This window comes from Gymnoscopelus braueri (assembly GCF_963280865.1).
Source record: "Gymnoscopelus braueri genome assembly, chromosome: 5".
Taxonomy (NCBI): domain Eukaryota; kingdom Metazoa; phylum Chordata; class Actinopteri; order Myctophiformes; family Myctophidae; genus Gymnoscopelus; species Gymnoscopelus braueri.
The window spans coordinates 44,716,175-44,729,443 of record NC_137606.1 but is presented as its reverse complement, the minus strand read 5'-3'; the positions used below and the strand labels follow the sequence as shown (position 1 = coordinate 44,729,443).

The 13,269-nt window shown below is 42.8% G+C and overlaps 1 protein-coding gene across 1 annotated transcript in view; it reads left to right on the top strand.

The window, feature by feature from the left end:
- pde2a (phosphodiesterase 2A) overlaps positions 1-13,269 on the top strand; it is a 310,101-nt gene that overhangs the window by 247,520 nt on the left and 49,312 nt on the right. The window contains 4 exon segments of the mRNA XM_080429666.1: positions 625-714; positions 1,139-1,227; positions 9,682-9,791; positions 11,678-11,733. Coding sequence (XP_080285792.1) covers positions 625-714; positions 1,139-1,227; positions 9,682-9,791; positions 11,678-11,733 — 345 coding nt within the window.

Sequence of the window (13,269 nt, the reverse complement as noted above, 5' to 3'; positions counted from 1 at the left end):
TTTTGAACAGATTGACATCGAAACTTTAGATGTCAATATTTTCTAAGCAAAATGTTGTAGTCGGGTAAAGCACAGAAAAACACAAAAGTACAGAACATTTTAAATACTACAACTCCTCAAATGTATACTTAAGTACAGTACTTGAGTACATGTACTTACTTATTGTACTTACTTACTTATTGTACTTATTGTACTTACTTACTTTCCACCACTGACGTAAGCCAAAAAAGTTTGAGAACCACTGATCAATACTATCTATCGTTGCTGTCGGGCAGAACCCTCTTATCTCCTTATTCTAACTTTTTGTGTTTTGAGCATACTTGATCATACTACAGCATCACCCAAAATCCTCAAAAGTAGCAGATCCACAAGCTCGAAACATGGCTCGAAGCGACGCGTTTTGAACTTGTAGATCTTTTACCTTTGCTAGTTTTGAATTTTGAATCCTGAAAAGTAACAGTTTTGAACAAATGAGGTTTTCACCTGACAGAGACAATATACTAGACTCAGGTGCTGGTGTTTAGTACTTTGTCCGACCCCTAGACAACACCTACACATCTGTGTCAGCACCGTGGGAACAATGTTGACTGATGATTGACCTGCATTTTTATTTACTCTACCCAGGATGCTTTGCTGCGGCTGGCGGCGGTCGCCAATGTTCGTTCCCTCCGAGATGCCCTCCGAGACAGCATACAGGAGCTGCTACCCAGCACGGTACACACACACACACACACACACACACACACACACACACACACACACACACACACACACACACACACACACACAGAGACACAGACAGAGACACAGACACAGACACAGACACAGACACACACACACACACACACACACACACACACACACACACACACACACACACACACACACACACACACACACAGACACACACAGACAGAGAGAGAGAGAGCAGTTAAACTCATCTGAACTCGTTACCCTGAAAATGCAGATTTCAGTGTAGCCTAATCAAAAGCAGAATCTTAATGCCATGTCTCAAAGGGATGAGACTCAATTATCTGTCTGTGTAATTATATCCAGTTCATTTGTGTGTGTGTGTGTGTGTGTGTGTGTGTGTGTGTGTGTGTGTGTGTGTGTGTGCGCGTGTGCGTGCGTTTCACAGGAGTGCACGTGTGTGTACACCCTGGAGGAAGGGTCAAGGCTGTCGTGTGATGACCCACCGCACGAACTGCCGCCGGAAGGCAAGATCAGGTACAGTGTGTGTGTTTGTGTGAGAGAGAGAGAGAGTCCTCTTGTCACTGCTTTGCATTCCGAATGTACACGCACGCACGCACGCACGCACGCACGCACGCACGCACGCACGCACGCACGCACGCACGCACGCACGCACACACACACACACACACACACACACACACACACACACACACACTTAGCTCTGCTTTACTCATCAATGTTTGGGTCGAACAGGGACCTTCATCAGGAACCATGATTAACCCATTGAGACCTGAAGCCGATTCTACATGTCTCCTAAATCTCAGTATTCTGAAAAACGTATGTTTCTATGTCAGTGGTGCTCAATCTTTTTCATGCCAAGGACCCCCAAAATGATATGTATCTGGCCGCGGACCCCCATCAAAATATTTTGTTCCAGGGACCCCCCAGAAGCAAAGATTTGAGTTAAAAATGTTCGCTTTAAAAGTATTTATATTCAAAGATTTGCACACATTTTCACGATTTTTCAAAAATAGCAGATCTACAAGCTCGTAGCGCGGCACTCGGTGCCGCGCTATGAGCTTGTATATCTGCTATTTTTGAATAGCCCAAAGTGTAAAATAATGCTTTTTAGCTCAAATCTAAAAATGACACAGTTCCAGGTCTTAATGGGTTAATACAGCAGAGCAAAGCGGGAGTATGCAGCTTTTATCTAATGGGATTTGCTCCCAGCACCGCAGACATTTTTTGAGAGCGTGCGTGTTGTTCTTGGAGATTCAGCAATAGAGCTCTTGTCCACTGAACTATTCCACCTCGCCTCGCCTGCACACAGGGCCAAAACTACCGCCTTGTAGTACATTGTACATTAGGCTGTATGTATTCAGTATTAAAATGACTGGCTGCGGACCACTGACCTAGCGGTCCAGGCACCTAGGCTCCATTGTAGCTTGACAGCGTGTCGCGGGTTCGAGTCCCGATCCCGACGGCCTTTGCTGCGTGTCACACCCCATCGCTCTCTTTCCTCCCGTTTCCTGTTTATCTACACTAAAACTATCAATAAATGCATAAAAAGCCCAAAAATGATACCTTAAAAAAAAAAAAAAAAACATTTATGGCTCTTTTTTGCTGTTATTTTTCTCTCTGTCTCTTTCTTTTTACTACATTGTCCGAAGGAAGCCGAACAAAAATAAGTTACTCTTATGTACCTGTGCACAACAATAAATACAATACAACGTTGAATGTTGAACCTGGAACCTTGAATCCTGGCCTCGTTGACTTCAAGGCAGTTTTCTGAGGGGTTGGGGGTCCTTTTCATGTCAAGGACCAGAACATTATATGTATTTGGCCGCGGACCCCCATCTCAAAATATTTTGTTCCAGGGACCCCCAGAAGCAAAGATTTGAGTAAAAAATGTAAAATTCACGATTTTTCTAAAATAGTAAATCTACAAGCTTGTATACCTGCTATTTTTTAATAGCGAAAGTATAAAATAATGGTTAAAATCTAAAATGATGCTTTCCCGGTCTTAGAGGGTTAAGAGCCGGCTGCGCTATGGCTTATGCCCAGTGCTAACGTACACTCTCTCCCTCTCTGCCCATGGAAGAGGCAGTCCGACATTGATTGCCTTGGAATGAAATATTTGATACACAGAATTATTACTCACATTGCTGGTTATAGAGAACTTTAAATTACAGCAATCTTTTCTTTCTTTCTTTTTCCTTTATTTATTCAGGGAAGCCCATTGAGAGCAAGCTCTCTTTTTCAAGGACGCCCTGATAACAACATAAATAAACACAAATACATATATGATGAGAAACAATAACAAACATTTGAATCACATTACAATGTCACAGATGCAAATAAACATAGTGTTACATGAAACTGGTGCAGTCACTATGTAGTGTGTCCTCAAGAAGCACCCTAAATGTCTCAATTGAGACCAATCGCACCAGTTTCAGAGAGCCTTGAAGTTTGTTCCATTTGTTTGGAGCATAATGCATGAAAGCAGTCTTTCCTTGTTCACTGCTCTTACGTGGACTGGTATATCTAATGTGTGTTTGTGAACGTGTTGAATGTCCAGTAACCTTTGGTTCCAAAAGCGAGGATAGATATAAAGGAAGTTTACCACACAAGGCCTTATAAATATAATGTTGCTCTCTACGAACTGCGAGAGATGGCCAACCACTTTATCATATAAAATACAGTGATGGGTGAGATAATCATCGCCAGTAATAAAACGCAAAGCACTGTGGTAGACTGCTTCCAGAGGCTTCAGTGTGGAGAGTGAAGCATGCATATCGCTTGTGTTCTGGATTGTGTTCTAGATTAATTAAACTGAATGGTCTGGTGTGGTTATAGCAAACATAAATGTCTAGGCAAAAAGACACTGCGGTAAGCTTGTATTTTATTTCATATAGGTTTAATGAAGGAATAATGTCTTTAAAATGCCAAGTAAATTGTGAGTGAAATATGAGTCTTTCTGATCGCCTCTGGGATCTCGCATGCATGCCCAATGTGCCCCCAGCCCGAGTCCTATGATTTCCATTGCAGGCGCGCTCTTGTAGACAACCAAACGGATTTGGCATATCGGGCGGTCTGAGGACCCGCAATTCGCTTTCCCTTATGCGTGTGCGCGATATCGTTTAGGGGCAGTGACAGCTGCCTTGTGCGTAATTAACCCATTAATACCTGGAACTGTGTCATTTTTAGATTTGAGCTAAAAAGCATTATTTTACACTTTGGGCTATTCAAAAATAGCAGATATACAAGCTCATAGCGCGGCACCGAGTGCCGCGCTACGAGCTTGTAGATCTGCTATTTTCGAAAAATCGAGACAATGTGTGAAAATATATATATTTATATTATTTTAAAGCAAACATTTGTAACTCAAATCTTTGCTTCTGGGGGTCCCTGGAACAAAATATTTCGATGGGGGTCCATGGCCAAATACATACCATTTTGGGGGTCCTTGACATGAAAAAGATTGAGCACCACTGATATAGAAACATGCGTTTTTCAGAAAACTGTTGCGATTTAGGAGACATGCAGAATCGGCTTCAGGTCTCAATGGGTTAACGGATAGTGCATACTGTAGCACCGAGGCATAGTGTGGGGCACACAATAGGGCCCTGAGAGTTTAGATGAGGAAAAATAACCCACCCATTTATCTCTTTCATTGTCAATGAAAGTTCAATGAGCCAGGGTCCGACTTGAGTCTGATCTATAAATCAAACAAATTGGCTCGAGTCCAGCCCCTAATCAACAAAAGCCGCCCGGGCCCCGGCAAGCTTGCTAGACCTCTACCGCCGCTGTTGAAGGACAACAAATGTCATTGTTGAAGGACGCATACAGACCTTCCTCTCTCCGACCCTTCCTGGTCCATTTCGTCATTTTTTACATCCCCTGAGTTTAACCCATTAATACCTGGAACGCATCTGTGTCACTTTTAGATTTCTTTAGGCTATTCAAAAATAGCAGATATACAAGCTCATAGCGCGGCACCGAGTGCCGCGCTACGAGCTTGTAGATCTGCTATTTTTGAAAAATCGTGATAATTATTTTTTTATATTTTTTTCCGAAAAATTGTTAGGATTTTGAATTTTTTAGACGCGGCCTCAGGTCTTAATGGGTTAAACGAACCCTATGTGGATTGGGCTGTCACATGCCTCCACCTCACTCTCTCACTGCTACGCCTCTTTGTCTCACCTTCTCAATGACCTTCTGACGCACAGCGGGTTTGTCTCTCTCTCTGTTTCTTTAATCTCTCACCTATACCCTTTGTTTCTCCCTCGGGGGGGGGGGGGGGGCGGGGCTGAAGACAATCTTTTCATCTTTCCACCCATCTCAAATCTTCACCTCCGCCTATACTGAGACATCGAAGGTGGGTTGGGGATTGTACAGTTTTTCCACCCCTCTCACTGTCCCCCCTCTCTCTCTCTCTCTCTCTCTCTCTCTCTCTCTCTCTCTCTCTCTCTCTCTCTCTCTCTCTCTCTCTCTCTCTCCCCCCCCCCCCCTGCGTTGGGAGTCAGGGAGTGGAGGTGATGCTGGGGGCTCTGGCTTAAGACTCAGTGATCCTCTCTTCTCTCTAAGTGCTCGGTGACGGTCTTCAGCCCCTTGGTGCTGCTCACTGCAAACCGCCCCAAAGCCAACGCTGCATTATTGATCAAACAGTCCATGTCGCACAAGAGCTCACATTCGCAAATACATACAGTACACACACACACACACACACACACACACACACACACACACACACACACACACACACACGTAAACACCCATGTGGATGCACAGATGCGAGCCTGCAGGCGCACGGAGCAAAATAAAAAACAAGTGCGCGCACACGCACACACATGTCATTGCACAATGCACACAAGCGTGTTGTGCGGACACATGTACACACAGTTATCAGTTGCTTGAGGCCAGAGGCAGTAGGGATATTAAAAGAGCTACTGGGCACTTTGTACTCTGTCCAATTCACCTGCTTATGTAAGCCTGTTATCAGGAACTAGGTGGAAGCACACACACACACACACACACACACACACACACACACACACACACACACACACACACACACACACACACACACACACACACACACACACACACACACACACACACACACACACACACACACACACACAGCATGCACCCACACATTCCCACACTGAGAGCCATGCCTAGAGGCAGCAATCCAGCTGGTCGAAGCTTATCATCAGGACCTTGATGCACCCACACACACACACACACACACACTCACACACATACACGCACACACCCACATGCACCCACATGCTCACACACGCACACGCACACACATGCATACGCACACGCACACCCATGCACACATACATGCATACACACGCACCCACTGACATGGATATGCAGTGACAAGACGGACATGCACACGCTCACACACACACACACACACACACACACACACACACCGCGACAACAACATGCACTTAGCAGAGGTCATTCCATTACACGCTGACAGAACTCGGAAAAGCTTTCGCACCTGTGAGGTCAATTCCCAGTGGGATGGATTGATTCGCAGTGAGAAGTGTCCATTTTGTTCAGCGAGCAACATCCTAGATGGATTAACTGCCACCTTATTGCAGTGTTAGCAGCCGGGTGGAGGGGGGGGTCTTTTTTTGAGATATCAGTGTGAGTGAAGGGCTTTAGCTCACTGCAGGGGCGCCTAGCGTTTTTGCAATGTATGTGGCTTAAGTTTTTTGGAGCAGAGCCCTGCAAACCCTGAAGAAAAATAAAAAGCCAAACAAAAAAACAAGACTGGGTCCAGTAACCCTGTGGCTTCACATGGATCTCAGACTTCATGTGCCAGTCTATGATGCCATTCACGTCCTTATACCGTAGTTTCTTACTTACTTACTTACTTGCCTTATAGACAGCAGTATTTCTCAGACTATTTCATTTCAAGTTTCAAGACCCCCCTCAGTTTGGTATGCATCTAGGCCACAGACCCCCGTAACACTGAGAGTGAACAAATGGAACCAAATGGACCCTTAAGGGTCCATTTGGTTCCATTTGTTCACTCTCAGTGTTATAGACCCCAAATGGACCTAGGGTCAAGCTATCAATAATTAGCTGTAGACCCCCCTGGAACCTCATACATCCACATATGCATACATGTACAGACAGAGAGACACTGTTCTATATACTGTATATATAAAGAATCTGGACACTAAAGGTTGGTACATACACACTGGGAGTGTTTATTTAGTGCAATTAATTCACATTAATTTAAACTGCTGTTTGTGTCTTGATTGCATCCACACAGTATACGTGAACGAGACGATAAAGCGACATATTATTTTACTTTTGAGTCGGTCGTTTTTTCACCGCGAATCAAAGCATCATCAACCTGTATAAATGAATGTATTTGGCCACGGACCCCCATCTGAAAATGTTTTGTGCCAGGGACCCCCAGAAGAGAAGATTTGTGTAAAAAAATAACGAAATTATTCAAAATGTTTGATATTTCAAAAAATTCTCCAAAATTAGCAGATGTAACAAGACTCACTGTGAGCTTGTACATCTGCTATTTTTGAAAGCCAACATATAAATGGATAAGGTGGTTGAAATCATTGTGATGCTATATTAACTACTTTTGCTGGTCCCCCCACCTGCTGGTCCCGCCACCCCCCGTGGACCCCTTTGAGAACCACTGATTTAATGGACATGTATTTGTACACAGAGCACGAGCGCTGCATGCACACAAAGCATGCACACAAAGCATGCACACAAAGCATGCACAGAGCATAATGTAAGCACAAAGACAATCTCCTCAAACCAGTTTATTTGTATTTTTGAGGTGATAGCCTATCTGCTAGCTTCAACACGTTGCTAGCACCACATGGAGAGATAGGGCTGCAGGCTCATTGCATTACTGTAGCACGCTGCTTTAGTCCTGTGCGCGAGTGAGTGTGTGTGTGTGTGTGTGTGTGTGTGTGTGTGTGTGTGCGTGTGGGCATGCAGGTGTGTGGGCGTGCGTGTGTGTGGCTGTGGCTGCGGGGGGGTTTCACTTGATTATTCGGTGTACTGACTTTATTGCCCTCAGTACTTCACAGGAAGGAACATATCGTTGTTGTTGTTGGGCAGAAACCTCCTATCTCCATATTCTTACCTTTTGTGTTTTTTTCCCCCGTAAATTAACGCCCTACTTGATCATACAGATCTACATCTTGTAGATCTGCAACTTTTGCTATTTTTGGATTGAAAAGTAACAGTTTGGGTTTTTGGATATATGAGGTTTCTACCCGACAGAGATGAAATTGCATGTACCGTGCGAGTGCGTGCGTGTGTGCATCGTTCTATTTGAAAATGTGTGAATGCGAAGAGTTGAGGTGCTTGTTCATGCAGACGAGCGTCTGCATCTACTCTGCAATTACGCATGCTTTTGTTTGTATTGCGTTCATGTTTGTAAGTGTGCGTGATGATGAATACATACAGTATATATTCAGTGTAAGCGAGGCTTCACGTGTACACATATCTCACGTCATATATTGATTTGGTGTGTTTTTGTGTGCATATGCACGTACATCCACATCGAACACACATAAGTATGTGCCCATGTGTGTGTTTCTGTTTAGGTGTGTGTGCTGTGTGTGTGTGTGTGTGTGTGTGTGTGTGTGTGTGTGTGTGTGTGTGTGTGTGTGTTTTCAGTGATTCCCCCCCCCCCCTAAAACATAATCATCAGGTATTATGGTTATACTAGGAGGAAGATTTTTTTCAAAAAAGTGTACAGAAATTGTTAAAATTATGTTTTTATGTGGACTCGCCTCCAGTTCATTAAGTATACCTGGTTCTCACCTTAGCACCTCCTCCACCACCGTAGCACCACCCACCTGTTCTAGTCCCTCCTCCTCCTCATGCCCACACCTGTTGTGTTATGATAATGAGGGGGAGGGTATATTTTTACCATGTCACTAAAGCGCTGTTTCTCTATTGGCACGTTTGACCCTCAAGGTTTCAGCCTCCAGGTAGAAACTCAAAATAGTCAGAGAAGACATAAAAACCATAAAAACACCACCAGGGGGCTTAATGGAGTTCTATCAACCTCATAGACACATGAAAAACTGAAAAAGTGCAAAACCATGGCACCACCTCTTTAATAAAGTATTCAATAAATCAATCAAACTCAGCCACAGTAAATGCCTCTCAATTGTAAATCCTTTTCAATCTCATGACTCAGACATTATACAAACGCAACCAAGCAGACGGTCTGTTTGGTTGCATGTATAATACTCTCCGAGTTAAAATAACACCGGGCATTTTAATGTGTATATTATTAGCATAAGAAAGGCATCCTCTTTCTGTATGGAACAATGACAGACTGACATGGGTCCTCTAATGTCACACCTGGCTTCATACCTGACCACAACAATCTCTCTCTCTCTCTCTCTCTCTCTCTCTCTCTCTCTCTCTCTCTCTCTCTCTCTCTCTCTCTCTCACTCACTCACTCACTCACTCACTCACTCTCTCACTCTCTCTCTCACTCTCTCACTCTCTCACTCTCTCACTCTCTCACTCTCTCACTCACACACACACACACACACACACACACACACACACACACACACACACACACACACACACACACACACACACTATCGTGCATGGGTCCATTCAGAGATGTGGAGGTTTTGTTTTGGGTCAGTCTCAGTGGACATGTTCACAGCGTGTCCATTGTTTTTCCATTACACACCTGATTGTTTACCCACAGTCCCCCTCTGTCTCACCCTGCCAAGTCTCTGTGTGTGTCTGTCTCTGTCTCTGTTGTGGAATAATATGTAAACAATTGTCCATTACATCTCAGAGGCAAATATTGTACTTTTACTCCAGTACAATTATTTGACAATTTATGTACAAGTTACTTTGTAGTTGTAGGGATAAATCGTGAAATGGGACATTCTGCATAATGAGTATTCATCCCAATTCTTTCTTATCTCCCTCTCCATCCATCAGGAGTATCGTGGATCAGTTGAAGAGGCATCAGTGTGTGGGTTTGCCTCCATCAGAGCTACCGGAGAAATACAGACTCTGCCTCGCCACACCACTCCCAGCCCACAGAAGAGGTGTGTGTTTATATGTGTGTGTGTGTGTGTGTGTGTGTGTGTGTGTGTGTGTGTGTGTGTGTGTGTGTGTGTGTGTGTGTGTGTGTGTGTGTGTGTGTGTGTGTGTGTGTGTGTGTGTGTGTGTGTGTGTGTGTGTGTGTGTGTGTGTGTGTGTGTGTGTGTGTGTGTGTGTGCGCGCACGTGCGTGTGTGTGTGACTTGGCGCATAAGCAAATGTGTCGGAAAATATGAATGCGTGCGTGCGTGCGTGCGTGCGTCAGAAGAAGAAGAAGAAGAAGAGAAGTAAGATGTGAAGATGTAGGAGGGAGAGAATAAAAGTGAACAACAACAACAGTGGAGGCTGATTGCAGAGGTCGCGTGGGCAGAACAGTTGCACTCACACACAAAGGAAACCGTTTACGGAAAGGATGAACAAAAGACCCAGATTGGATAGGATTACAGGCATTTATCTTTCAATCAACGTGTTTATTGTCTCCGTCGGGTGGAACCCACGTATGTCCAAAACGGTTACTATTTCAAGATAACGGAAATAAGAAGCTTTGTTCCAATCGATCCAATGTAGTTATTATTTAGTCACGAGATCTTGTTAATGCTTTACATTGGTTCAATATTCATAAAACACACAGACTTACCCACTTTCACTTTCAAAGCTTTTCCGATACAGCAAAAATTGCAGATTTTGTGAGCTTATCAGTAGGCCTGTCACAATGACTACATAATCGTTTAATCGCAATTATTTGAGATAATCGCCATTATTTTTGCATTAATCATCATAATCGTTTCCATGTTGCAAATTTGTTCAGACATTTTCAAATACGTAAAAAAAAAAAGCAGAAATAGCAGATCTACAAGCTTACAACACGTCACCTGTAGATCAGCTATTTTTTTCAAGTATAAAATTACATCTTTGTATATTTAAGTTATTTGTCATATCTGCCCTGCACAATGTTTGATTACGAACCCTAAAAGGCAAACATAAATAAAATTTGTATTCATATGTTCCAATGTTCAGTGCCAAAAGTACAATTAAATCGTTAATCGCAATTATTTGTGTGACAATTAATCGTCAACTTAAATGTGTAATTGTGACAGCCCCCCCTGTCCCAACATGTTTGTTCCTTAGTTCAGTGGTTCTCAACCTTTTTGGCTGGCGACCCCCAAAATAGACTTGACCGAGTCACGCGACCCCCCATTCTTCTCGACAAGTGCGTGCACGCATATAGATGGATAGCAATGAGAAACTTAAACTATGGAACAAACTATGAGTTTAGTTTGTTCCATAGTTTAAGTTTCTCACTGCGGTCCATTTGCACACGCTCAGAGTTAAATAACACTGTTGACAGTGTTAGTGTCTCACGTATATCAGTTCACTAATGCTGAGGAGACGTCTTTGTCTGTTATTAATCTGGCCCCCACATAGATTAATAATGCTCTGTCATGTCTGTGACCAAAATGACCCAAACTCTGTGATAGATGGCTTCAGTATCCGCTGTTAATTCTATGAAAAAGGAGGAGTGACAGGCGGAGACGGATGGACCATTAATTCCATTTGTCCCTGTTCATTTTCCCTTCCATCATTCTTTTACTGGCACTGCACAGGGCAAGACATCATCACTGAGAGACAGACAGAGAGAGATGAATGAATGAGAGAGAGAGAGACAGACAGACAGACAGACAGACAGACAGACAGACAGACAGACAGACAGACAGACAGACAGACAGACAGACAGACAGACAGACAGACAGACAGACAGACAGACAGATACAGAAATGAATTAGCTCTGCATCGATGCATCAAGTCGTTTAAAATTCATATTTTCCCTCAAGCACTTTTTTCATTCTCTTCTTGATTTTTTTTCTTTCTTTCTCTCTCTCTCTCTCTCTCAGCTCTCATCATTCCGATCTTGGATCAGGACAAGAGCAAGGCCATTTCTGTTTTACTGGTAAGGCACTCTCTAACACACACACACACACACACACACTGGATTTGACTGTGAACACACAAGCTGTGTCTCCTATCTATGTGAGTTGTCTCACAGTGTATAGATCTATCTATGTGAGTTGTCTCACAGCGTATAGATCTATCTATGTGAGTTGTCTTACAGCGTATAGATCTATCTATGTGAGTTGTCTCACAGCGTATAGATCTATCTATGTGAGTTGTCTCACAGCGTATAGATCTATCTATGTGAGTTGTCTTACAGCGTATAGATCTATCTATGTGAGTTGTCTCACAGCGTATAAATCTATCTATGTGAGTTGTCTCACAGCGTATAGATCTATCTATGTGAGTTGTCTCACAGCGTATAGATCTATCTATGTGAGTTGTCTCACAGCGTATAGATCTATCTATGTGAGTTGTCTCACAGCGTATAGATCTATCTATGTGAGTTGTCTCACAGCGTATAGATCTATCTATGTGAGTTGTCTCACAGCGTATAGATCTATCTATGTGAGTTGTCTTACAGCGTATAGATCTATCTATGTGAGTTGTCTCACAGCGTATAAATCTATCTATGTGAGTTGTCTCACAGCGTATAGATCTATCTATGTGAGTTGTCTCACAGCGTATAGATCTATCTATGTGAGTTGTCTCACAGCGTATAGATCTATCTATGTGAGTTGTCTCACAGCGTATAGATCTATCTATGTGAGTTGTCTCACAGCGTATAGATCTATCTATGTGAGTTGTCTCACAGCGTATAGATCTATCTATGTGAGTTGTCTCACAGCGTATAGATCTATCTATGTGAGTTGTCTCACAGCATATAGATCTAACAGCAGATTATGTTATACTACGTGTTATTAACTTAGCAAGGTTGACAGGTCAAACACAATGAGACGGCCCCTTATCTTTTTTAATATGAATGAACCAGAGTCTACAAACCACCATGTGTTTATTCATACACTATTGGGGATCTTTCAGCTTTCTTTTCAATGGCAACATTACCAAACATTATACAGACACCATTGAACCTCATCAGCAGATCAGCTATAGAGGCCCATCCACAGATACACAATAAAATCTTGAGTGTACAAAAAAAAAACGAATATATCTATAAATATATTTACCTTTATTTAAATATATATTCATATTTACCTTTTATCCTAGTTTACTCAGATTTTCAGACAGTGCAAGTCATTCTGTATAAGAGCGCCTGCTAAATGCGCAAATGTTTTATTGTAAATTGTATATTACGATGACACGCAAGAGCTCAAGATATCACTATCTAGATATATCCTGGTACAGGACTGTTTGGAGTATAACTACATCATTGCTATAATAGTCTCTCTTTACATTGTTAGCAATACAAAAAGTATGAATTTCTTTTTTATTTTATAGTTACAACAAAGCAGGCAAACAAAATATGAAACCCACATGAACATATTTGCCTCCCAGTGTGGTTTGTTGGGTTGAGGGTGTGTTTTTGTCTTCCCAGCCATGCTAGTCAAGGCTAGTCAACAAATATTGCATCCAA